Genomic DNA, 23,798 nt, shown 5'->3' on the forward strand with positions numbered 1-23,798 from the left:
ATAGCTGACATCCTGAAAGACGAGTACAACAGAAGGGCGAGGGCAAGAAAGGGAATAAGAGTGATCCGGGTAATTATAGGCCTGTTAGCTTGACATCTGTAGTATGTAAGGTCTTGGAAAAAATTTTAAGGGAGAAAGTAGTTAAGGACATAGAGGTCAGTGGTAATTGTGACGAATTGCAACACGGATTTACTAAAGGTAGATCATGCCAAACCAATCTGATCTCCTTCTTTGAGAAGGTGACGGATTACTTAGATAAAGGAAATGCGGTAGATATAATTTACCTAGATTTCAGTAAGGCGTTCGACACGGTTCCGCACAGGGAGCTGTTAGTTAAATTGGAAAAGATGGGAGTGAATATGAAAGTTGTAAGGTGGATAAGGAACTGGTTAAAGGGGAGACTCCAGAGGGTCGTATTGAAAGGTGAACTGTCGGGCTGGAAGGAGGTCACCAGTGGAGTCCCTCAAGGATCGGTTTTGGGACCGATCTTATTTAACCTTTTTATTACTGACCTTGGCACAAAGAGCGGGAATGTGCTAATAAAGTTTGCGGATGACACAAAGCTGGGGGGTATTGCTAACACGGAGAAGGACAGGGATACTATTCAGGAAGATCTGAACCACCTTGTAAACTGGAGTAATAGAAATAGGATGAAATACAATAGTGAAAAGTGCAAGGTCATGCATTTAGGAATTACTACTAAGAATTTTGGATATACTTTGGGGGCGCATGAGTTGGAAGCGACGGAGGAGGAGAAGGACCTTGGGGTACTGGTTGATAGCAGGATGACTATGAGTCGCCAGTGTGATACGGCTGTTAAAAAAAGCAAATGCGATTTTGGGATGCATCAGGCGGGGTATTTCCTGCAAGGATAAGGATGTGTTATTACCGTTATATAAGGCGTTGGTGAGACCCCATCTGGAATACTGTGTGCAGTTCTGGTGTCCCATGTTCAAGAAGGATGAATTCAAACTGGAACAGGTTCAGAGACGGGCTACAAGGATGATCCGAGGAATGGAAAAACTACCTTATGAAAGGAGACTCAAAGAGCTTGGCTTGTTTAGCCTGGCCAAAAGAAGGCTGAGGGGGGATATGCTCGCTCTATATAAATATATCAAGGGGGTTAACGTTAGGGAGGGGAGAGGAATTATTTAAGTTTAGTACTAATGTAGACACGAGGACGAATGGGTACAAACTGGATATTAGGAAGTTTAGACTTGAAATTAGACGAAGGTTTCTGACCATTTAGGGGAGTGAAGTTCTGGAATAGCCTTCCGAGGGAAGTAGTAGGGGCAAAAGACTTTCCTGGCTTTAAGACAAAGCTTGATAAGTATATGGAGGGGATGTTATGATAGGATCGTTAATTTGGGCAATTGATCTTGAATTACCACCAGACAGGTCTGCTCAATGGTCTGCGGGGAGATGTTGGATGCGATGAGTACTGAGTTGCTGCAGAGAATTCCTTCTTGGGTGCTAGCTGGTGACTCTTGCCCACATGCTCAGGGTTTAGCTGATCGCCATATTTGGGGTCGGGAAGGAATTTTCCTCCAGGGCGGATTGGCAGGTGCCCTGGAGGTTTTTCGCCTTCCCCTGCAGCGTGGGGCACGGGTCGCTTGCTGGTGGTTTCTCTGCAGCTTGAGGTCTTCAAACATTTTTGAGGATTTCAATAACTCGGTCCTGGGATAGGGGTTGTTATAAAATTGGATGGGTGGGGTTCTGTGGCCTGCCTTGTGCAGGAGGTCAGACTAGATGATCAGATTGGTCCCTTCTGACCTATGAGTCTATGAGTCTATGAGTCTATGAGTTACAGGTGACAAGGGCAGGGCAGTGGCTGGCACATATTGGTAGATCCATTTGCTTTTTGGACGGGGAGGTGTATAAACTCTCTTTCTCTTGTAATCTTCATGGCAAAAGTGGATCTTGAAGGATCTAAATGATGAGAGGGTACGCTGGCTACTTGTGCCTCCCCAGAATACATGACATCCTCTTGGTTGTCCCTGCTGCCACCTGCATGACCACCCCCCCACACCAATGTGACCTGTCATGCTACACGGAGGACACCATTTTGCAGAATGCCCTGCCCCCACCTGTGTGACTTAGCATGCGGCATGCTGACAGGCACAGAGCAGTGTGCTCTGCAAAATGACGTTCCCTGTGCATGATACTGGACAAAACCATGTCCAGTTTTATATCAGTGCCGGAAAGGGGCAAAAACAGGAATGGCTGGCTTGAACCCAGACATGTGGCTGCTTGTGAGAGGATAGTGTCATAGTGCATCAGCTTGGGAAGGGCATTCAGTGTGTAGGAACAGCATCGAAGAAAATGCAGAGAAGGTTGTGGGAAATTCAATTAAATGAGGCAACAAAACTTGCATTACTGAGAGTGGAGGAGGGGGGGAGCATCACAGTAAAAAACAAGGTCCCATAAGTAGAGATGAGCAAGTCGCAATTAGCTTGATTTTGATGTAGTGGAAAAGGTGGGAACAAGTGGTGAGATCCAAAGAGGAGGGTGACATGTTAGGAAGATCATTTTGGCAGCTGCATTTTGTACAGCCTAAAGGGAGCTAAGTGAGTGTCAGTGAGCCCAGAGAGGAGGTTGCAGTAATAGCCCAGGTTGCAGTCAGATGGCCCCACCAGTTCCTGCAGGCTGGATGATTCAATATTGTGGTTCTCAAACTTGTTCCTATTGTCGACCACTTCCTCAGACAGACTCCCTCAGGGACCATCTTCCCTCATAAGCTGCCTGGCCTCATTCCACACTTTTATTTGGAACAACTGTACTGCTTAGTTATATGACCAAATTGTATTAGGGCAGTATGTAGGAGGCTGAAAAGATGCTGAAAGAGAAGTCAAAGAGGTAGGTGGAGAAGATAGTATCTTGAAAGCCCAGTGAGGGTAGGATGCCAAGGAGGAAATAAACTACAGTGTCAAAAGCAGCAGAGGGATGGGGAGGGTGAAAACAGAGTAGAGGGCCTGAGGTTTGGCCGTAAAGAGGTCATTAGAGACCCTACTGAGAGTAATTTCTGTAAAGTGGAGATATCAGGAGACAGATTGGAAGGGATCCAAGGCAGAGCTGGAGAACAGGAAGTGAGTTCATTGGTTGTAGACTGTGTCTTCCATGAGTTTAGAGATTGAGAAGGGGCAGTAGGACCCTAGGAACTATTAGCACGAAAGGACAGGTTTTCAGAGGTACATGTGCACATGGTTTAGGCAGGGGTGGGCAAACTTTTTGGCCTGAGGGCCACATCAGGGAGTAGAAATTGTATCGCGGGCCATGAATGCTCACAAAATTGGGGTTGGGGTACAGGAGGGGGTGAGAGCTCTGGTTGGGGATGCGGGCTCTGGGGTAGGGCTGGGGATGAGGAGTTTGGGGTATTGGAGGGTGCTCTGGGCTGGGACCAAGAGCGGGAGGGGAATCAAGGCTGGGGCTGGGGTGCAGGAAGGAGTGAAGGTTCCCACTGTGGGTGCAGGCTCTGGGATGGGGCTGGAGATGAGAGTTTTGGGGTGCAGGAGGGTACTCCAGGGATTAAGGGGTTTGGAGAGCAGGAGGGGAATCAGGGCTGGGGTAGGGGGTTTGGGTGTGGGGAGAGGCTCAAGGGTGCAGACTCCGAGCGGCGCTTTCCTCAAGAGTCTCCTAGAAGCAGTGGCATGTCCCTTCTCCGGCTCCTACGCGGAGGCATGGACAGGCAGCTCTGCTTGCTGCTCCATCCGCAGGCACCACCCCAACAGCTCCCACTGGAGCTCCAGAGGGGACCATTGGAGCACAGAGGGGCCAGAGTGGGCCCATGCCGTGGCTTGTGGGAGACTCGTGGTGCAGCCCTCAACCCTGCGCCCTGGCTAGAGCGCCAGAGCGGCCCCCGATCCAGCACCTCAGCTGGAGTGCTGGAGTGGGGCCAAGCTGTGGGGCACGGCCCCCAAGCCAGAGTCCCAACTGGAACGCCGGAGCGGGGCAAGCTCCAGACCCCACTCCCCAGCAGGAGCTCATGGGTTGGCTTAAAACGGCTGGATCCGGCCCATGGGCCATAGTTTGCCCACCCCCGGTTTGGGGACTAGAAGGAGAATTCTTGGAATTTGATCCTCGCGTTATTTAATATTGCAAACATTTTTACTCTATTTTTGTACAATTCATTTTCAAGGTGACCTACAGAGGTGGGGGTCTAAGGCAGCTGGGCAGCAGAGTCTGCACCCCAGCAAAGGGTGTCAACACAGGGTCTGCACGCAGGAGTGTGCCTGAGAGACTCAGAGCTAGGAATAATGACCCTGTTCTGCCCAGACCCAGTAAGTTTAAGAGCATGTAGAATCCAGCCATTAGGGTTCACTCACAACAGACTGGTGTCTGTCCAGAGAGGGGGACTGGATCAAACTGTGACAGACAGAATTTGCAGTGGGACAGAAGTTCTATTTTCCAATCAGCTCCAAACTATATGTTTTTCCCTTCCGTAATTTTACAGAAGAGTTTTGCAGGTTATTTAAAAAAACATCCTTTGTAGTCCACCTTTCACACACATTTAAATTATTACACTAATGGATATATTTAGAAACTCAATCAATAGTTACTTGTGAAAACATTGCATTTATTATTCCATACACTTTATTATGTTCTGTAAAACCCAGCTGCAGGTCAGTAATTGCCATCAGCATATTTCAGTCCTGCATTCTCCACAATACATCCTTAAATCACCCTATGAAATTAAATCAAGCTAAATGATTGTGCCCGATTGACTGGTGCAATGGAGTATATGTAACAATACATATATTAACTCTGTCAGTGAAAGTGAGGTTTATTTTTCTTTCACTGCCATCAATGTTTATCTTGAAGATCAATACATTTTGATGTTCACCTCAAGGGAAGTCAATATCTGCATGTTGTGCAGCATGTTAAATAAGGCATTTTGAAAAGTCTGTTCCTTCACGCTATGGAGCAAGTTAAGTTTGTTAGAGCGAGTCATGAGTGTAGGCAGGGCGGAGAGGTATATACAGTTACCAATCATGGAATTTGGGCTTTAGAATGTTAAATTGCAAAATATAGTGGCTGCGATTTTCAAAGCTAAGGATTTGGATGATAAATTCCCATTACAATCAAATGGAAACTGGGGATCCAGATCCTGGGTGGCCTTGGGAATCTCAGTGTAGGTGTGTTTTCACTGCAGACTTAAGTGATTGGCATCTGGATCTCGCCACCTGTGTGAGCAACCCGGGTATGCCAAGCCATACCCAAGCTACTGCACTGCATCCTCACTCGTGCTGCACTCACTGCGTGTATTGTTGGTATTGCTGGGGCCAGGGCACAGCACTTGGTTCTTTGTGCTGCAGGAAGATGAGCTGCTCTATGATTCTAACCCAGTGAATTGTGGGAGAACTTGCCTGTCCTTCTGAGCACATGGGGAGAATTGTGAGAAGGCATTGGAGGACTATCAGTACTAAGCATCGGGGCCATTGGTCTGGGCTGAGCCGAGCGCAAGGCCAACCCGCTGGACCCTCTTCTTCTGAAAGCTCTCTCGGCCGAGCCATTGGACCCCCCGAGCACCAGGCCGAGCCACCGGTCTTCCCCACTGAATCACCCCCTCCCAGCACCGGGCTAGCCCAAGCGCCTGTTCGAGCCGCTTATTCCCCAATCAGATGCCCCCTCCCGCCGCTGGCTTGCTGTGTCCCTCCTCACTCCCCCTCCCAAGAGGAAGAGGGACGCGACGAGCTGCAGGGACTTTTAGAGGGAGGGTGGTGGAGTAGTGGAAGTCTAACCATCAGGCAGCAGCAGGAGGCAGTGTGGACCTCGGGGAAGGGGCAGGGCCACCGTGGCCCAGGTGTCCTGCAGCAGGTCGGCAGCAGCTGCGCCAGGGAGGGCTTAGCCTTCCCTGGCCTATTATACCTGCTATCCATGACTGGAGTGGTTTAGCCTGCATCCTCACTGCAAAGTGAGTGTGTGATCAGCCCAAGTGAAAGCCTCACTCAGGCTTTAGTCTATAGCCCAGCCAAGTTAGCTAGCCCAGGGTGAAAGCACCACCCCTGGATATGGGAAACTGGCACAATGCTTTTGTGCTGACAAGAGCAGCTCTGTGGGGGATGGAAGGAGGGAGATGTGTAGGGAGCTGGGCACAGAGGCAGTGAGTCTTGGGTGCTGTAACCCAGGGGGGGCCCAGTACTGACCTAGGACACCTTTCTGATGATCTAGTGCTGGTGCAGAATGGCTGCAGCATGGAAGGGTCCGCTCTGTCCCCAGGAGCAGGTAGGCTGAAAAGGGAGCTAGCCCTGGAAGATGGGGAGGAAATCCCACTCTGACTGCCTGCTGCCCACCAGCTGCCCCACTGGAGGGGAGGAATGCCCCTCCAGTGCAGGGGCAAAGCATTGACTGCAGGACATCAGTCGGGCTCTGGGCTGATTATCTGCCACAGGGTGGGGCTAGAAAGAGCACACTTGCCCTGAGGCCTGTGCCTGGCTCCTGGTTGTACTATTGCAGGGATTGGGGGAGTTGTGTGTGTGCCTTCCAGAAAACCCCCAAATTGTCTCTGATGCTGTTGGAGAGCTTGTTGTTTAATTGCTGAGTGCAGTGCTTGTTTCTGGGGTTAGTTCCTGCTTCTTCAGTGGTTGCGGAAGGGAACCAATGTGTTTAGGCCCAATCAGAGGTAAGTGCGGGGCTGGGGGGGGTTCAAGATCCATATAACCAACTTGGGGTGCACCAACCCACTGGGGTAGGTGGGTGCTGTCTTATTATCTAGCTATTTATAATCCCTAACAACACAGTGCCACCTTGCTGAGCTAGGGGCTTTGTTAGATCTCTTCTGGCTATGTCAAGTGGAGGTGCTCTCTGGCCTCAAAGGGATTTCTGCTGGGGTTACCTCAGGCACCCTAGTCTGAGACAGGGTTGCATTAGTCATCTGGGTCCTCAGAGGTTCTGTGGTGCTCATCCATGAACCTTTCTGATGTCACGGCTGCAGGAACCTTATCTGGGCTAGGCTGGCGTGCTACCCAGGGAGCCAGGCACAGGAGTCTGGGCTATCCTTGAGGATTAGCATGTGTTACCTGGCTGGAGAATTCCTTAGACAGGCCAGGCTGCTTTAGGAAGCCAGGTGTTACACTCTGATGCACCCCAGAACAGCAGTCCCTAAACACAAGGAAACGGAAGCAGGACCCTCAGGTAGATAGTCAATCAAAATGTAACAACGATGAACCCATTAGGTCAAAACAGTTTGAACAAAACTTAACTGCAGTCCAACTGGCAGGTATGTAGCAGCACGCCCTATGTAACTGCACACCCCCAAAGCTAAGTACTTACAGGAACTGGAACACTTGAGTTCAGGAACCAGGAAAGGTACCAGGGAGGGAGAAGGAAGCAATAAGCAGGAACGCAACACACCCACACACCCACCAGGAGACAGTGTACTTTTGTTATTGTCTCTTCTATAGTCCTGAAATCACACTGAAGACTGCAAGGGCACTGGATGTACAGTTCAGCCTTAGCCAACATAAGCAACAAAGGGTGTGACCCCCCTAGTAAATAATAGCAATTCCTGTTATTAAAGGTGAACTAGCAGAATTTTTTTAAATAACCCTATCCGACTCCATATACATCACACAGGAGCCAAAAAAAAAAAAAAAAAGCAGCAAAAGTCTGACTTGCAAACTTCTTTGTGTATCATCTTTAACAGTGCTCAGTGGATTAGGATGTAGAATAGGGGTAGGCAACCTATGGCATGCATGCTGAAGGCATCATGCAAGCTGATTTTCAGTGGCACTCGCTGCCTGGGTCCTGGCCACCTGTCTGGGGGGGGAGGTCTGCATTTTAATTTAATTTTAAATGAAGCTTCTTAAACATTTTAAAAACCTTTTTTACTTTACATACAACATTAGTTTAGTTATATATTACAGACTTATAGAAAGAGACCTTCTAAAAATGTTAAAATGTATTACTGGCACGCGAAATTAGAGTGAATAAATGAAGACTCGGCACACCACATCTGAAAGGTTGTCGACCCCTGTTGTAGAACATCCCCAGATCCATTTGAAAGTTAGGAAAATGTAGGAGGTAGGCACAATGTAATTCTGCCATACTAGGAGGCTGGGAAGTTGAACAGGTCAGCTGTGCTATTACCAAAAGTGTCCTAGGATCTCTGTTCTATGTCTTGCCCAAAGGACACCACCTCCAGCATGCTAGCTCAGCATTCAATACTGACTGCAGGTGTAAGGAGCACCCATCAATATCATTTCCTGCAGCACTTTGCATCTTCCTTGGAGAACTCCAATCTACAAAATACCCTGGCCCAGCATTGCTTAGCTTTTGAAAGCTCAGAGCTTTGGAGGTGGTCTGGCCACAAACATGTTACAAAGAAACATCTGTGTTAAACCTGAGGTACCACTGCTCAAACATCACAGTGATGAGCACAGTATAAATGCCTAGGCAGAAACTCTCATTGACATTTCCTGTTATGTGTTGTATAGGGAGTGTAACAAGGGTGTGGTTTGTTCCTTTTTGGGCCAGGGAGGCAGGTGCTGCGGATCAGCTGACCCAGCTGGACAGTAGCTAATGATTGGGTCTGATTCCCAGGTGGAGGATATCAATGAGGGCCCAGGAGAGTTCATTGTACTCTCTTTGGTGGCTGTAGCAGAAGGCTCTGAGGAGCAAGAAGACCCCCCCCAAGTTGGGGGAGAGTAGACCCTTTTGCTACTAGGGAACAGTCTCAGAAACAGGACTGTTGCTTGTGTCATTATTTCATGTTTCTTTTTGTGTGCTGAAGAATAAACAGAGCCCTCAAGAATGGGCTGAAATGTAATTACATGTGGCTGATTGTTTGTCCCAGGCTGGTGTTCAGGTCCACCAGTGTACATTGATTATGTGCCAAGGTCTCTCTGCCTGAGGGCTGAGTTTACACTGAAAAGTTAGGTTGACCCAGGAAACTAGTTGAGCTGTAGCCAGTGCTAGGTTGACAGGATTCTTCTGTTGACCTTGCTATCACCTCTTGGGGAGGTGGATTAACTACAGTGACAGGAGAACCCCTCCAGTTGTTGTAGGTATTGTCTCCACTACAGTGGAGCAGACGCAGCTGTGGTATGTAGCATTTTAAATGTAGACATAGTCTTAAGCCCAGTGGCTTGTTGGAGCTGTTAGTTAGGAACCAAAGACTGGCAGCAAAGAAAAGGCTGCATTCTGTTAAAGTGACTTTACTTCTGTTATTCCAAGTAACTGAATCATTTCATCTAACAGATGTTGCTGTCCCTATTCAGAAGGGATCAGAGCACAGACCTGTTGGAAGTATCATATACTCAGAGACCACATTTGCCATCAAGGAAGGGTTATGGATATTCCCAGCAGGGAGCTTACTATAGTCATAGGAACATGTCTGACTGGCTGAAGTTTAATTCATAAAAATGATAATTAATATACTTTGCACTTCTCCAGCAGCTTTCATTCATGGATCTCCAACTGCTTTCCAGGCATTAATTAATGTAGCCTCACAACACCCTTGTGAGGTAGGTAAACATCATCCCTGCTTTGGATAGGAAAATTGAGGCACGGAGAGGGGCTATCAGCAATTATGCCTCAATTCAGCAAAGCACTTAAGCATTGACTTCAGGCCTGATCCACACCTACTGAAGTTAATGGGAGTCTTTCTGTTTGTTTCAGTGGGCTTTGAATCATGCCTTTCAGTGCAAAGCTGAACTGGGATGTTTGTGATCAGCTGTGGGGCAAGCCAATGATTGTCTGCCACAGATGTCAAAGGGTCATTAAAGGAGCAGTCTGTGTCATCAGTGAAGTTGTACGTTTGGTTTTCCTACCCCTAGGAGCTGCTAGAACACACTGAAATTGGTGTGCCTATCAGAAATATATGAGAACATCAAACATTATGAGAGGCTGGCTCCAGCTGGAGAAAACTCTTATGACCCACATCGGGTTACTGAGCTTGATTTTAGAGTAAATATATTGATTGGAAAGGATGTAATAACGTATAAAGGAAATGCCTCCCCCTGCCAAAATAGAAAGTCAGTGCTGATTAGCTAGTAGTGTTTTCTCATGGCTCCTGTCATGTCACTGTCTTCATAACACCTACAAAAGAACCAAAACATGATGCATCAGCAGGTTTTTCTTGGCAGACAAAAGAAAACAAGCAAAGTGTCCCCCCAGGGACTAGCCCTTGGAGAGCCACTTGGGAACTCTTGGCCATCCCTCCAACAATCCCAAATGCTAGACTAGGTGTCAAATAGTAACCTCTAGGGAAGTGATGGTCCAGCTGTTGGGGGGGGGCATATGATGTTAATTAAACCATGTACTGCAAACACCAATCACAACACATCATACCCACAGTGGGAGTTGGGAGGAGGACAGTGGTCCCTGATCTCTCAAACATAGGTCTCTATCTCCAGCTAGAGAACCTTTTTCACCCATAGTGGTAGTACCTTCCCAGTGTGTTGTCAGCTGGCCACTAGAGGGCAACATAACCCTCACTTATACCTAGAAAGACAGTACATGCTAATAGTGCTTCAAAGGACTCAGATAGTTCAGGTAAGCTTTGGATAAGCACCCACATTCTTCCATGCTCTTCTGAACCAACTCAGACCTCTGGAAGTTTGCATGGACCTGTTTATTACCACCTTTCCGATGGATTAAGAAAGCAAAGGGATCTTCTCCCCAAGGAGAGAAACAATATCCTAAGCAATTCTCTAAAATTCAAGGCTAGAAAGAGAAACCTTTTCTGAAGAGGGGTAACTTGTACTGTTGTTCATGCTTAAGTTCTTCATGGAGATCAGAGTGATGCTGTCTTTGGCTGTAGCAGGAGAGCAACTGCTAAACAAGAGAAGGTGCAGGCCAATTACTGTCTTTGGAAAATTAAAGCAACTGTCATAAGAGGAGAGGTTTCTCATCACAATCAGACAAGGCTAGGTAAAAGGATGACTCAGTGGATCAGGAATAGCTGCTAAAGCTTTCCCCCTCTTGGTTTCTGGTTCATTTCCAATCCAGGAAGAGAGAGGAACCCAAGCTATAGAATTCAAATCTAGATCTGGCACTCCCCATAGTTATGGGTAGGAAGCTTCTGGATTAATGGATCCAAACTGGATCAGTGAGACACAACACAGTCCTGTGAAATTTGGATCTGAACTTGGAATCATTGTTCTGGTTTTGACCCATCTCTACTGGTATAAAAGAAAGTTCTTCTCATCCGATGTCTCCTCAGTGGTCTCTCGGAAACAAGTTGTGGTTTCAGACCAATTCTTAAGTAGGTAAATGTTCATGTAACAAATCTATCAGCACAATTAGTACCATTGTTGGCAGACTCCATGAAGAAGCCAAGGACACAATGGATAGAGCGCCTGAATTACCCTTTCACTACGTGGTCCTTCAGCATCATGGTTGAACACATTGCTAGGCATGGGGAGTCTTGCACTGACTGTTGCTTATGCTGTGTCCGTTCTGGGGCTCCACAGTGGAGTTCAGCCTCCAGGGCTCTGGCAATCGCTAGGTTACTGGTTGTGTTATACAAAGAAGCACCAGGAACATATTGTTTTAAAGTAGCAGCAGCATTCAGGGGTATTACTACCGTTTGTGTTGTGGAGGAGTATGAAAAAAGTGAGTCAGGAAGAGGCATCCTTTCCCTTTACTCTGTTGATTCAGATTAGATTGTCAGACAGTTTGGAGAAGGGTGATCTAGTGACTGCGGCACTAGCCTATGACTGGGGAGATCTGAGTTAATTCCCTGCCACAGACTTTCTGAGTGACCTTGGGCAAGACCCTTAGCCTCTCAGTCCCTCCTTTGCAAATTGGGAGTAAGTACCTTAGGCCTGGTCCACACTACGCTGTTAAACCGATTTTAACAGCGTTAAATCGATTTAACGCTGTACCCGTCCACACTACAATGCACTTTAAATCGATTTAAAGGGCTCTTAAAATCGATTTCTTTACTCCTCCCCAACGAGAGGAGTAATGCTAAAATCGATATTAACATATCGATTTAGGATTAGTGTGGCCGCAAATCGAAGTTATTGGCCGGATAGTTATAGTGATAGCTACCCACAGTGCAATGCTCCGGAAATCGATGCTAGCCTCGGACTATGGACGCACACCGTCGAATTAATGTGCCTAGTGTGCAATCAACTTTATAATATCTGTTTAATAAAACTGGTTTAAGTTAATTCGAAATTATCCTTTAGTGTAGACGTACCCCTAAAGAGTGTGAGGTGCTCAGATACTGTGGTAATGGGGCGTGTCATATAAACTTGGTCTTTGAGACCGCTCCTGTCTCAGTGAATGCATTTTCAGATCTGGGGGCCTAAACTTACACATCTAAGTACATAGTTAGGTACCTAAATATAGGTAGGCTGATTTTCTGAAGGTGCTGTGCCCCCCATTGGCTTCAATGCATCTCAGAAATTCAGAGATCGGTCCTAGTCCATGCCTGGAGCTCACAGGTGCTATGGCAATATGAATAAATGATACTAATCCCTGATCCTTCATAGTGGGCTGTGAAGAAAGCCATGATTGCCGAGCAGCCTTACCTTTCAGATACCATGGAGCTCCCCGGCTTCTGTTTATCTGTTGGGGGGAAAAAACGGTGCTGGGTGAAAAAAAACATCTATCAATGAGCAAAGCAAGATGTATTCAGAATGACCCTGGTAGTGTCATAAATGGCAATCAATGGAATGTAAAGCCTCTGCCAAGTATTTCAGCCCTGATTAGAGAAAACTGTATAAAGCTGAGTGAGCTGAATACAGTGCTGCTGTTTGCCTTACTTGTTTCTTTTAAGCCTTTTGGCTAAGCATCGAGTGTCCTGTCACTTGAGCTGCTTTGCCCCCTAGTGGACAGTCCTTGAGCTGGAATACAGGCTTCACCAGGAAATCTTACTACACATTCAATGCAAAAATCTGTGCTAATGCAACGTGGAGCAAGAGATTTAAAGCCAGTAAAATCTGCAAATTGCATTGAGGCAGCTCCAGACTTACCTCTGTTCCTTGTATGTGTAGGGTAGGACTTGGGCTTTCAATATACGTTCACACTGGATTGTTTTATTTACATAGGCAAAAATGACTACTCTCCACTGCACTACGTTTGGTTTTAAAAGACAAAGCCATTTTTAATAAAAGCATCTTAAGCTCATTCCCCTCCCCTTCTACTCAAAATGGCCAGATCAAGTTTTTTTGCTAATTAGTAGGGGTAAAGGGGAAGAGGGAAAGGAATAATTTCAGGATGAGACCAAACATGGAGAGTTTCGGCCTACAAAGGATTTTTATACCAAAATTACATGAGCCCAGTTCTGAAGCCCATCTGTGACCGAAAACAGGGATCTGGACCAGAAATGCCATTTAGCTCTGGATACAACCCTTTATAGCACTTCTGGAATGACTGTAACCACACAAGCATATACAAATACCTTCTGCATCTTTGGAACGGTTACACTTGAATCTCAGACTGACCACGCTGGCCAGGACGATAACAACAACTACCAGAATGACTATGAAGCTGATGACACCTGAGCAATGGAGAAAAGAATGATTGGTCAATGATAATGTAACGGGTCTGTTTGGGGCCCAGTCTTACTCCTATTGAAGTCAATGAGTTAGCCCTGTTGACTTCTATGGGACGTGGATTGCATCCTTAAGGAAAAACATTAAGCAGATTTTTATTTCTGTTGTAATGAACATCAAAATGTATTGACCAGAGAGGTGATATTCACTAGAATGAGAAACGTCTTGCTCTTTTGTCTTAGGTGGTATTTTCCTCAAATGACAATACATCTTGACTTTCAATAAACCTTTAACACAAAAGGCTGAGTTTACTCCTGGTCTAATCCTACCAGGGTTGAAAACAACTGCACAACTAAGCTCCGGATCACCAAAATACAGGCCCTTACCAAACGCTGCCACCATCAGAGCTGATTTGTCCTCCGTTGGGGTAGGGTCTGGGAGGGAAGGTCCTGTGCTCCAGTCAGAGGCAATGGTTGTAGAGGTCTCTTGTTTCAAAGCACCTGTGGAAAAGGTAGTTTTACCTAAAGACTTTCTACTCAGAATCTGGGGAGAATGTAATTCCAAGGCCACACTGGCAAGGTGCCTCCACTCCCCCAAAGAGCGTTTAGCCTTACAACAGAGAGAGACTGAGCTGCTCCCAGTGAAATCAATGCAAAATTCCCATTGGCCTCAATGAGAGCAGGACCGTATTTTGCATGTCTGTGCCCCTTTTCATCAAAAGATCTGCATGAATGAATGAATGTTCATGACCTACCATTTTACAGCTGGCACAGTGAGGCCAAGGGATTTGTGGCATGACACATCTTCAACAAGAGCCAAGTACAGAGCCCGCACTTCTCGATTTCCATTTGTGTGCGTTAGCCAGAAGACCAGCATTCCTCTCAGAGAACCAGCTTTCCTGCCTAGCTCAACCAACTGCCCTTTATGCCTGAACAGTTCATCCCAAGGAAGGGAAACTTCTGTGGTGTTTTCAGGTTTTCCAGAGGGTATATGGGAACTATCAGACACACTGGTTAGCTCCTGGCACAGCTTTCTGCCTCTGCTTATGGCAATGGCTTTGAGAGACAGTGATGTAATGGCACCAATCCAGGATATGCTGTGCAAAGGGTTGTAACACCGTCTTTAGGCTCCTACACTGGAGCACAAACAGATTTTCCAAGTGGAAACCAAAGGAGCTGGTCAGAAAATGGAATTTTTGTCCTGTGGAATATTCCAATATTTCAACATTTGTTTTCGTCCAAATCAGGACAAAAAAAGTGAAGTATCAAAATGTTCACAGAATGAAAATTTCTGAAAAACTTCCATTTGGAAGTGTTGAAATGAAAAATGTTGATATTTTCAATTGAAATAAAATGTTAATTTGAATGGAAACATTTTGGTTCAAAATGTCACTTTGGAAAAGGGAAATTTTTAATGCCAACTAACATTTACCCATGGAAAATTTCAATGTAGACAAAACACATTTCTCAACACCCCCTGCCACTCTCCCCCCCCCCAAAAAAAAAAACCCCATAAACACCCCACACCTTCTTTTTGACTGAAATTTTCAAGCAGCCTTCAACAGCTGCCTCCCAGAGTAGAAATGTGCCGGAGGAACATAACTGGTAGTGGGATTATCCAGCTTGCAGATGTTGCTGTACAATGGTTCAAGTCATCAAGTTGTTTGCCTTGTGCTAAAATACTGCAGCTTCTAATTTATCCATGGTCACTTGACAGCTGTCTTATAGGACTTTCTTTGCTACTCTGCTTGCTGAGCCTGGCTTGTGTACTTTGTATTTGGGAAATGTTAGATCCCACACGAAAAGCCTGGAATGATGGAAATATCAGTAGCAATTCCATAATTAAAGCTGCACTGAGCTTTTACATAAAGCAGGATTCAAATTAAATATCAGGCTCTGTGATACCCTGAAGAACTATTAGCTTCACTGAGCATAAACATCTACACAGATAAAACTAACTTACACTACATGCACTTGGACTTGTGTAAAATCTGAAATGGATTGTTGAGGGGGCGGGAGTGGACTTCGGTTGTTCCACAGTCTTGGGTTCAAAGCCTGAACTCAGGATTTAGAGCTCAGTCCAACTCCCGCTGAACTTAATTGGAGTCTTTCAAATGACTTCAGTGCTGGATCGAGCCTTTGCTCTGGGAGAACTGTCCCTGAAGTCTAAAGGAATCTTGCTCCGAAGAGACTACAGGATTAGGGCCTATGTCAGAAGCATGGCAAGGATCTTTCCAAGACATTACAGGGGGCATTTTACTCTCAAAGCGAGGTCACTCCTTTCACACTCAGACACAGTCCAGTCAGGAAGCATTGGTTGGATTTTGTCATCTGGTCTATACTGACTGCTGGGATGACATCCCCGTGTATTCCAGGCGTTAACGGACGGCAGAACTCCAAGGTTGGACTTCATTTAGAGCACCTGGACCCTGTAAACCAGCTAGTTCAATTGCAGTGAATTCTTGTTTAAATTAAAAGCTGCTATATAAAGGGACACAGCCTGCACTCCCAATTCCCCTGGATTTGGATGAGGAAAACACAAGACATAAGACTTGTCAATGGACAGTTTGTAGCAATTAATAAGAATTATAGACCAAGCTGGAAGGAAACGTTGGTTTTCCCTAACCACGGTGGCTCCCAGTGAAAAAGGGCTTTGTTTTAGGCTTAACACCTTCCCCACCAAACCAAACCAACCCCCTGCTATGGTTGTACTCCATCCCCTATTCCACCCCCTATTCCATGCTTAGAAGTTAGATCAAAACCACTGGGAAACAGGGAATTAAAAATTCCCCTGTGACTGATCAGAAACTCACCTAGACTGTTTGCCAAAGATATTTGTGCCACTGACTGATCAGAAGGCTTGACATTAATGCTGACTGTTTGCCAACTCACCAACAAAAGGCCTTGGGGAGGCATGTGGAGGGGTATTTTCATAAGTGTATGTGACTAAGTGCACAAGTCCCATTGATCTTCCAGGAGCCTGGGGATCATAAGTCAATTGAGGTGCTTTTGAAAATTCCACCCCTTCGGCTGGCCAGCAGCCACCACCCTCCACCCCAAAGAGCTTCCTGAGCCTCTGCAGTGCCACAGCCCCACCCCGCCACGCTGAATGCCAAGGTTGTGAACAAATTAGTGCAGACCCTGAACACAGCAGTGTGGGAGAATGTGGTCTGAAGATGCACCAGACAATGCATGTCAGCACAGGGGAGTCAACTATAGGGCTGCCCTTTGTTTTTTAAAGTTCCTTGGGGAGACTCTCGCTTTCACTGAACCCCCAAAATTCAGCTCACAGGATAACGCTGCAAGCTGGAAAAAACCCTGCAGTTGTTACTGCATTCTCTCAGACGATTTTTTTTCAACCTGAATTTAACCACAGACTCTCTTCCCAGTGCTTAATTTTTGCCAGGGCTTGCTCGGGATGAGCCTTGGCACCTCTAGGCTTGGCAGTTCATAGCCTGGCACCTCTAGCTTGGCAGTTCATAGCCCCAGCACTCTGGGCTTTCCTGCTTCCTTTATGAAAGTAAAAAAATTGCTTGAGCCTCTGCACCTCTTTCATTGCAAATTAAGCACTGTCTCTTCCTCATCCCCACCCAATAAAATCAGATAGCCTGCCAATAAACCACCTATGGCACGCATTGGCTTACCTGTGCAACCATCAGAGATACTGGCTGAGGGTATGGCTACACTTGCAGCTGTACAGCGCTGGGAGTTACAGCTGTCTTCGTACAGCTGTGTAGGGAAAGCGCTGCAGTGTGGCCACACTGACAGCTACCAGCACTGCAGTGTGGCCACATTTGCAGCATTTGCAGCACTGTTGAGAGTGGCTGAACAGGCATTCTGGGATACCTCCGAATACCTCTGGAGGCCAATTACAGCGCTTTTGGTGGCCACACTGGCGGAGCAGCGCTGCATCACCAGCGCTGCAATCGTTATACCCCAGGCAGAGCAGGAGTACAGCCAGCGCTGCAGCCAGGGAGATGCAGCACTGTATGTGCCTTGCAAGTGTGGACGGTGAGTAAGTTGCAGCACTGTAAACCCACCACCAGTGCTGCAACTCTCCAGTGTAGCCAAGCCCTGAGATGTTAAACTAAAGACTCAGTGCTCTACTCGACGCTGGTTAGGCCCTGGCTGGAGGACTATGTCCAATTTTGGTCACTAATGTATAAAAAGAATATAGTCAAACTGGAAAGGATCCAGAGGCAAGGGAGATGATCAGAGGGACGGAATGCAAGCCATATAAGCAAAGGCTGAAGGAAAAGAGGAGAATAAGGGGGGACATGATAGTGGTCTTCAAATACTTGAAAGGCTGCCATATAAAAGATGGAGAAAAGTCATAGCTCTCTTATCATAGAGGGCAGGACAAGTGGCAAGGGATTCAAACTACAGCACAGCAGATTTAGATTAAATCTCAGGAAAAACTTCCTAACTGTAAGATCAGCAGGACAATGGAACAGACTGCCTTGGGAGGTCATGGGAGCTCCTTCACTGGAGGTTTTCAAAAGGAGGCTCGATAGCCATCTGTCATGGATGGTTTAGACACAACAAATCCTGCATCTTGGCAGGGGGTTAATCTAGATGACCCTTGCGGTCCCTAATCCTATGGCTTTTTGATTCTATAACTCTTCTGCCTAACCCAACAGCCATATAGGGGAAAGATGTGTGAAACTTCATGAAGAGTTTGAGAAGTTCCTACACAGCGTATGAGCCAGACTGGATGGCTAATACTCCTGTTGGTGAGCGCTTAGAGCCTGCTATTCCAAAGGGCTCAGTGCACTGGGCATGCAACAATTTGGCCTTTACCTACATAGTCTTCCTGGCATCACTTGTATAAGGAAGCACTCACTGACAGGAGGATGAGTTGCACAATCTAACCCTCTCTGTATGTCTACACTGCAAGTGAAGGTGAGATTGTAGCACACTTGGCATGGAGGGCAGTGTAGATATGTCAGTGTAGCAACCAGAGTGCATCTTTCTGGTGTTACCCTGCTAGCTAGATTAAAGCTAGCACAGATATGCCAACGTGTGCTACAATCACCCTTCACTTGCAATGTAGACATAGCCTGTGTGTGCAAAGTCTTAGTGTCACTACAATGAAGTGTACCGTACTGTGCTAGGAACACGGCAGGCACTTACCAGCTGATGTCGATGCCGATTTTGATTTTCCATCAGCTGGGCCGGACAGATGGCCTTCTGTTGTCTGCTTTGAGGGCCTGGGAGTTGGTGTAATTAAAGTCAACACATTTGAAGCTGTGAAATAAATGTTTAGAAACAGCTCAGCTAAAGGCAGTGCCCTTCCCAGGAAGTCCTCAGGCCTCCTGGGAATTATGGGTAATCTGTTAAAAAGAGCATAGCGTTGAACAGCCAAGGAAACTGCTTCTTGTTCTGCTTGAGGGAACAGAGTGCCTGCAGTACTGTGACTTTAGCAGTAGCCAGAAATCTTATTGCTCATGTGTGTTGAGGTGAACACAATTCTTGGGCTAGATGGCAGGAGTTCCATCTCGTATTGCACCTTTTCCTTTTTCCGAATTTTTAAAATAAAGAGGTTTTTACTAGCCTAGAAATACCCATCACCCCCACACACAATTGTTTGCTTTCCGACACATGCTGGCTTATGTGTTTCACTTCCTTTATGCTTGGATAGCTCAAGAGCAGCTACAGAAATTCACCTTTGCAGTTTGCTTTGCATTTTGGGGGGTCCACTTGAACGTGACACTCTAAGCAAAACTTTGGGGCATGAACCCTGTGCAGAACAAGGCAGAAAAATAAAGCTGCACACAAATCCCTACAAGGAAAGTTGAAGCAGCATCGCATGGCTTTGCAGGTTTTTGTTGCTGAGAATCCTCCTAGCTGTCAGGTGGGAAAGAAATGCAGGGAAAACAGCTTTAAAGTATTTCTCCTTTAGGCTCCAATTCAGCAAAGCATTTAAGCACATTGCAAGTATTTTGCTAAATAGGCATGGATTGATAAATAGGAGCCATGCTGAATTCCCCTCTCCCTCCATGCATTAGATGACAAGAAGGCTTGCCTTGGGTTTTTGCAAATTGGAACTCTTCTTTTAGAAGGAGTGGCCAAGAGGATCCTGGGGATCCCCACAATCTAAGGGGCTCGCTGACCTCCTTTCTGGACCACGCTGCACCTGAATGCAATTGCTTTTCCCATCGGAAAGGAGTGATGCTCTCTCATGTACTTGCTGGTGCCACAGGTGTGGCTGTGAAGTATATGGTGGCCATGTAAAAGCCACGGGCCAGAGTTACAAAGATATCCACTTAAGTGCTTTTGAAAATCCCACTAGACAGCAATCTTCATCTTAAGGTACCAAAATCCCTTTGTAAATCTGTCCTATGGTGAGTTTCTGACCCCTGAGCAGCAGAGTTGAAAATGGTTATCAGCCAGGTCACTACCTAAAGGAGTTGCACAGCGTGGGATTGCAGTGGGAGGACTTCTTTTATCGGCATATCTATATGTAGCAGTGGACATCCGCACTGGCTCTAGCTGTCAATATAACTCTGCTAGTAAAGGGCTTGTTCTGCTCCAAAAAGTTAGTTAGTTAGTCGTCATCAGGGGCGGCTCCAGGCCCCAGCACACCAAGCACGTGCTTGGGGCGGCATGTCGCGGGGGCGCTCTGCTGGTTGCCGGGAGGGCGGCAGGCAGGGTGCCTTCAGTGGCATGCTTGCGGAGGATCCGCTGGTTCCACGGCTCCGGTGGACCTCCCACAGGTGTGCCTGCGGAGGGTCCACTGGTCCTGCGGCTTCTGTGGAGCCGCGGGACCAGCGGACCCTCTACAGGCACGCCTGCGGGACGTCCACCAGAGCCGCAGGACCGGCGATCGGCAGAGCGCCCCCCGTGGCATGCCGCCATGCTTGGGGCAGCGAAATGTCTAGAGCCACCCCTGGTTGTCATGCTGTCTTGGACAGCCCAGCAGCCCAAACATGTTATCAAGTATCAGAGGGTAGCCGTATTAGTCTGTATTCACAAAAACAACAAGGAATCCGGCGGCACCTTAAAGACTAACAGATTTATTTTGGCATAAGCTTTCGTGGGTAAAAAACCCACTTCTTCAGATGAATGGAGTGAAAATTACAGATGCAGGCATTATATAATGACACATGAAGAGAAGGGAATTACCTCACAAGTGAAGAACCAATGTTGACAGGGCCAATTTGATCAAGGTGGATGTAGTCCACCCCCAACTATCAATTCCAGGAGAGGCAAAACTGCTTTATGCCACATTATGGCATATGTAGTTCTGTCCTAAACCAAATCTGGCACATCATGGGGTACAATGCCTGTGAGAGACAGGTGGCTGCTGACAACATCCAGCAATCATATTTTATGTCTTCTGAAGGGTCTTTTCCATCCTGCTTTCATTGGGTCAAAGATGATTCTTGCAGGGAGGCATTTGGTGCAAATGACCACAACAGATTCGATTGCGTTGGGAGACCGTTTGAGAGAGCAGGACTTGTTTAGTTAGAGGTCGGATCTCTTCATCCGACTTGACTTTGAACCATTTAATGTTTTTGATCATTTGGAAATGCTTCATCTGAATAGTGATGATGGTGAGGGGCCATGTTTCAGACCCATAGGTCAGGATACTGACCACTGAAAAGGGGAATAGCTATTTCACAATGGTTATTTTGGTAGGAGACAGGCAGGAGAGCAGATGCACAGCTGAGCAGACACACATCTGCATCCACTGAACAAAGCAGAATTTTGTTGGTGCAGCTTCGGAACTTAGACCAGTCCTCAGTGACTTAGGAACACATGTTATGTTGATCCTTGGTGCTCCTAAGTTACATAGGTGCTTTTGAAAATCCCTGGATCTAAATCTGAAGTCAAACTTTCTCAATTTGAGAGGGTTTAGGCAGTGTGACCTAGTGGATAAGGCACTGAACTAGGAGTCAGGAGACCTGAGTTCAATTCCCAGCTTGGCCACTGGCTTTCTGTGTGACCTTGGCCAAGCCACTTCCCTCCCTGTTCCTCAGTTTCCCCATCTGTAAAATGGCAATAATACTGACCTTCTCTGCAAAAGTGCTTTGGGAGCTAAGGATGCAAAGTGTTGTATAAAAGCTATAGTGTTATAGTATGGCCTATCGCAGAAATAGAAGCCAGCTGTGATGTTAAGATCTGATTTCAGATTCAATCTTTCTCAGAGATTTGTGATGTTCAGACCTAGGGAGTTGATTTAGGATCATGTTGTGTTTGCTTTTTTGGGGGGAAATTATGTCTTTTGAGGAATTTTTCAAACAAAAGGTGCAGTATGTTTCTAGAGGAATCCACCCAGATAGCAAACATGTGGACCGGAAAATAGGAAGAATTCAGACTTGCTTATCATATGGGTTTATATTTGCAGACTGAAGCTTGTAGCTTTCTGTTGACAGCCTTTGTCTCCCATCTCTTGGGAAGGAGTCCTCACTTCTAGCCACCTGCAGCAGCCTCCCTGAGCCAGTTTCAGTGGAACCAGAAAGAAGAAAAGCAAAAATAAGGTAAGGGAGCACTTTTTGTTTGAAAATCCATTGTTTCAATCCTTTGCAATGTGATTTGACAGCTGCTTCCATGGAACTAGACACAGGAGCCCTCTCCTAGCCATACCTGCATGGGCTAATGGATTAAACCAGGGAATGGGAGCCTGGAGTGTGGGTTTAGTCCCGGCTCTCACAGGGAGTCTCTGGTTCAATGTCCCTCTCAGTAAAATGGAGCTAACAACCCAGCAGGGGTGTTGTGAAGAGGGGCTTGTGGGTCAAGCACCACACATTGTTAATCACTTGTTTGCATGAAAAAGGGACACCTGTGTATCTCAAACTTAATGTTTGTAAAGTGAGCGTGGTGCAGGGAAGTCTCTTCTAATGAAGGACGTCATTGCTATCATTATTTCTATTGCAGTAGAATTTAGAGGCCCAGGCCAGAACTCAGGGACACTGCATCCCTCTCCACATGCCCACACTGAGTCCCCGCCCTGAAGAGCTCACAGTCAATACATAAGGTGAACCAGCAGATCTAGTAACTGGACCGAGATGCTGACTGTACCTGCTGTGACGCCAGCTGTGATTCGTGGCATGGCTGTAGTATCTGAAATGACATGATCGAGGTATTTTGTATAGAGTCATGACTGGAGAGTCAAGCTACCTCACTTCCCATGTTTTTCTCTGCTAATCATTTGGATTGTGTCCCCCGTCCCATCTTCTGTCTGGCCAGGCTTCGGAAGACACCTAATCCCACTTCTCAAAAGATACAGATAGTCAGAGGTGATGAGCTGTTTAGAGTGTGACACCTGTTGATCTCATTGTTTAAGGAGCTATATGTATATATAGTAAGGTGTACATTTGTAACAGGGAGAGTAATTAACCATTGGAACAATTTACCCAGAGTCGAGGTGGATTCTCCATCACGGACAATTTTAAAATCAAGATTAGAAGTTTTTCTAAAAGATCTGCTCTGGGAATTATTTGGGGGCAGGTCTCTGGCCTGTGTGCTACAGGAGGTCAGACTAGATGGTCACAATGTTTTGCCCTTGGAATCTATATTATTTTTATTCTTTATTTATTCAAAGAGTGCAGATATGATTTCACTCAGGCTAGTGCTCAGTGGTGCCTAGGTTTTGTGCCACACCGTTGCCCTGGGGTGAATTCATCCCCCAAGAACAAAGCCCACGCATAACATAACAATATAATCAGTCAGGTTCCTAATGGTCAGGGCTACAAGAGGAGGGTATAATACTGCTTCATTTTAGGGTAATTTTGTTTTCTGTGGGTCTCTTATTGTTCTTGTGCTGCTCATTCACGTGTTTCCAATGCTTGGCATTGTGCAATAATAAGCTAGTGCCTGTTGCTCTATCTTGGCAGAGAAAGGCCATTTGAGCTGTTTTCTGGAGCTGAGACAATCCTTAAAGCACATGTTCAAGTGCTTTGTTAAATTTGGATCTTAATGCTGTTGAGCACCACCATGGGTCAGATATTTAGGGGCCTAAAGATGCAGATTGGTGCTTAATGGGGTTTTCAAAAGCAGCTAGGCATCCCACGTGGCGCTTTAAAAGTCTGCCCGTCTCCTCAAAGTTTTCATCTCTGGACTGGACTGCAGATGCCAGAATTACCTTGGTCCCTAGTTTCATGAAATGACAACAGCAGTTTTCCAATTGCAACTTCTCAGATCCTTTCTTTCCAGTAATTCATTAAAATATAAACCTCAGGGGACAGGAATAAGCATATGTAAACCAGCACCATTTCACAGTAAAGCCCCTTGGAGGGCGGGGGACGGAAAGTATTTCCAGTATTCGGGGAAGAGTTTGCGTGTCCTTGACCAGTTCTGGCAAGGACGGGTGCCAGTAACACTACTGAAATCTAATTCCCAAGCCTCTCTT

General features: G+C 46.4%; 1 protein-coding gene across 1 annotated transcript; it reads right to left on the bottom strand.

Annotated features, from left to right (window-relative positions):
* Window positions 1-7,914: 7,914 nt before the first annotated feature.
* Window positions 7,915-22,499, bottom strand: ECSCR (endothelial cell surface expressed chemotaxis and apoptosis regulator). The gene is made up of 7 exons (XM_050962237.1): window positions 22,469-22,499; window positions 18,578-18,691; window positions 13,832-13,945; window positions 13,352-13,450; window positions 12,480-12,516; window positions 10,677-10,773; window positions 7,915-10,035 (listed from the first exon to the last, which is right to left on the bottom strand). Exons 1-7 carry the CDS (start codon window positions 22,497-22,499, stop codon window positions 10,027-10,029), a joined length of 501 nt encoding a protein of 166 aa, XP_050818194.1. The 3' UTR covers window positions 7,915-10,026.
* Window positions 22,500-23,798: the final 1,299 nt, after the last annotated feature.

Source organism: Gopherus flavomarginatus, chromosome 7 (assembly GCF_025201925.1).
Source record: "Gopherus flavomarginatus isolate rGopFla2 chromosome 7, rGopFla2.mat.asm, whole genome shotgun sequence".
In the NCBI taxonomy this organism is placed as follows: Eukaryota; Metazoa; Chordata; order Testudines; family Testudinidae; genus Gopherus; species Gopherus flavomarginatus.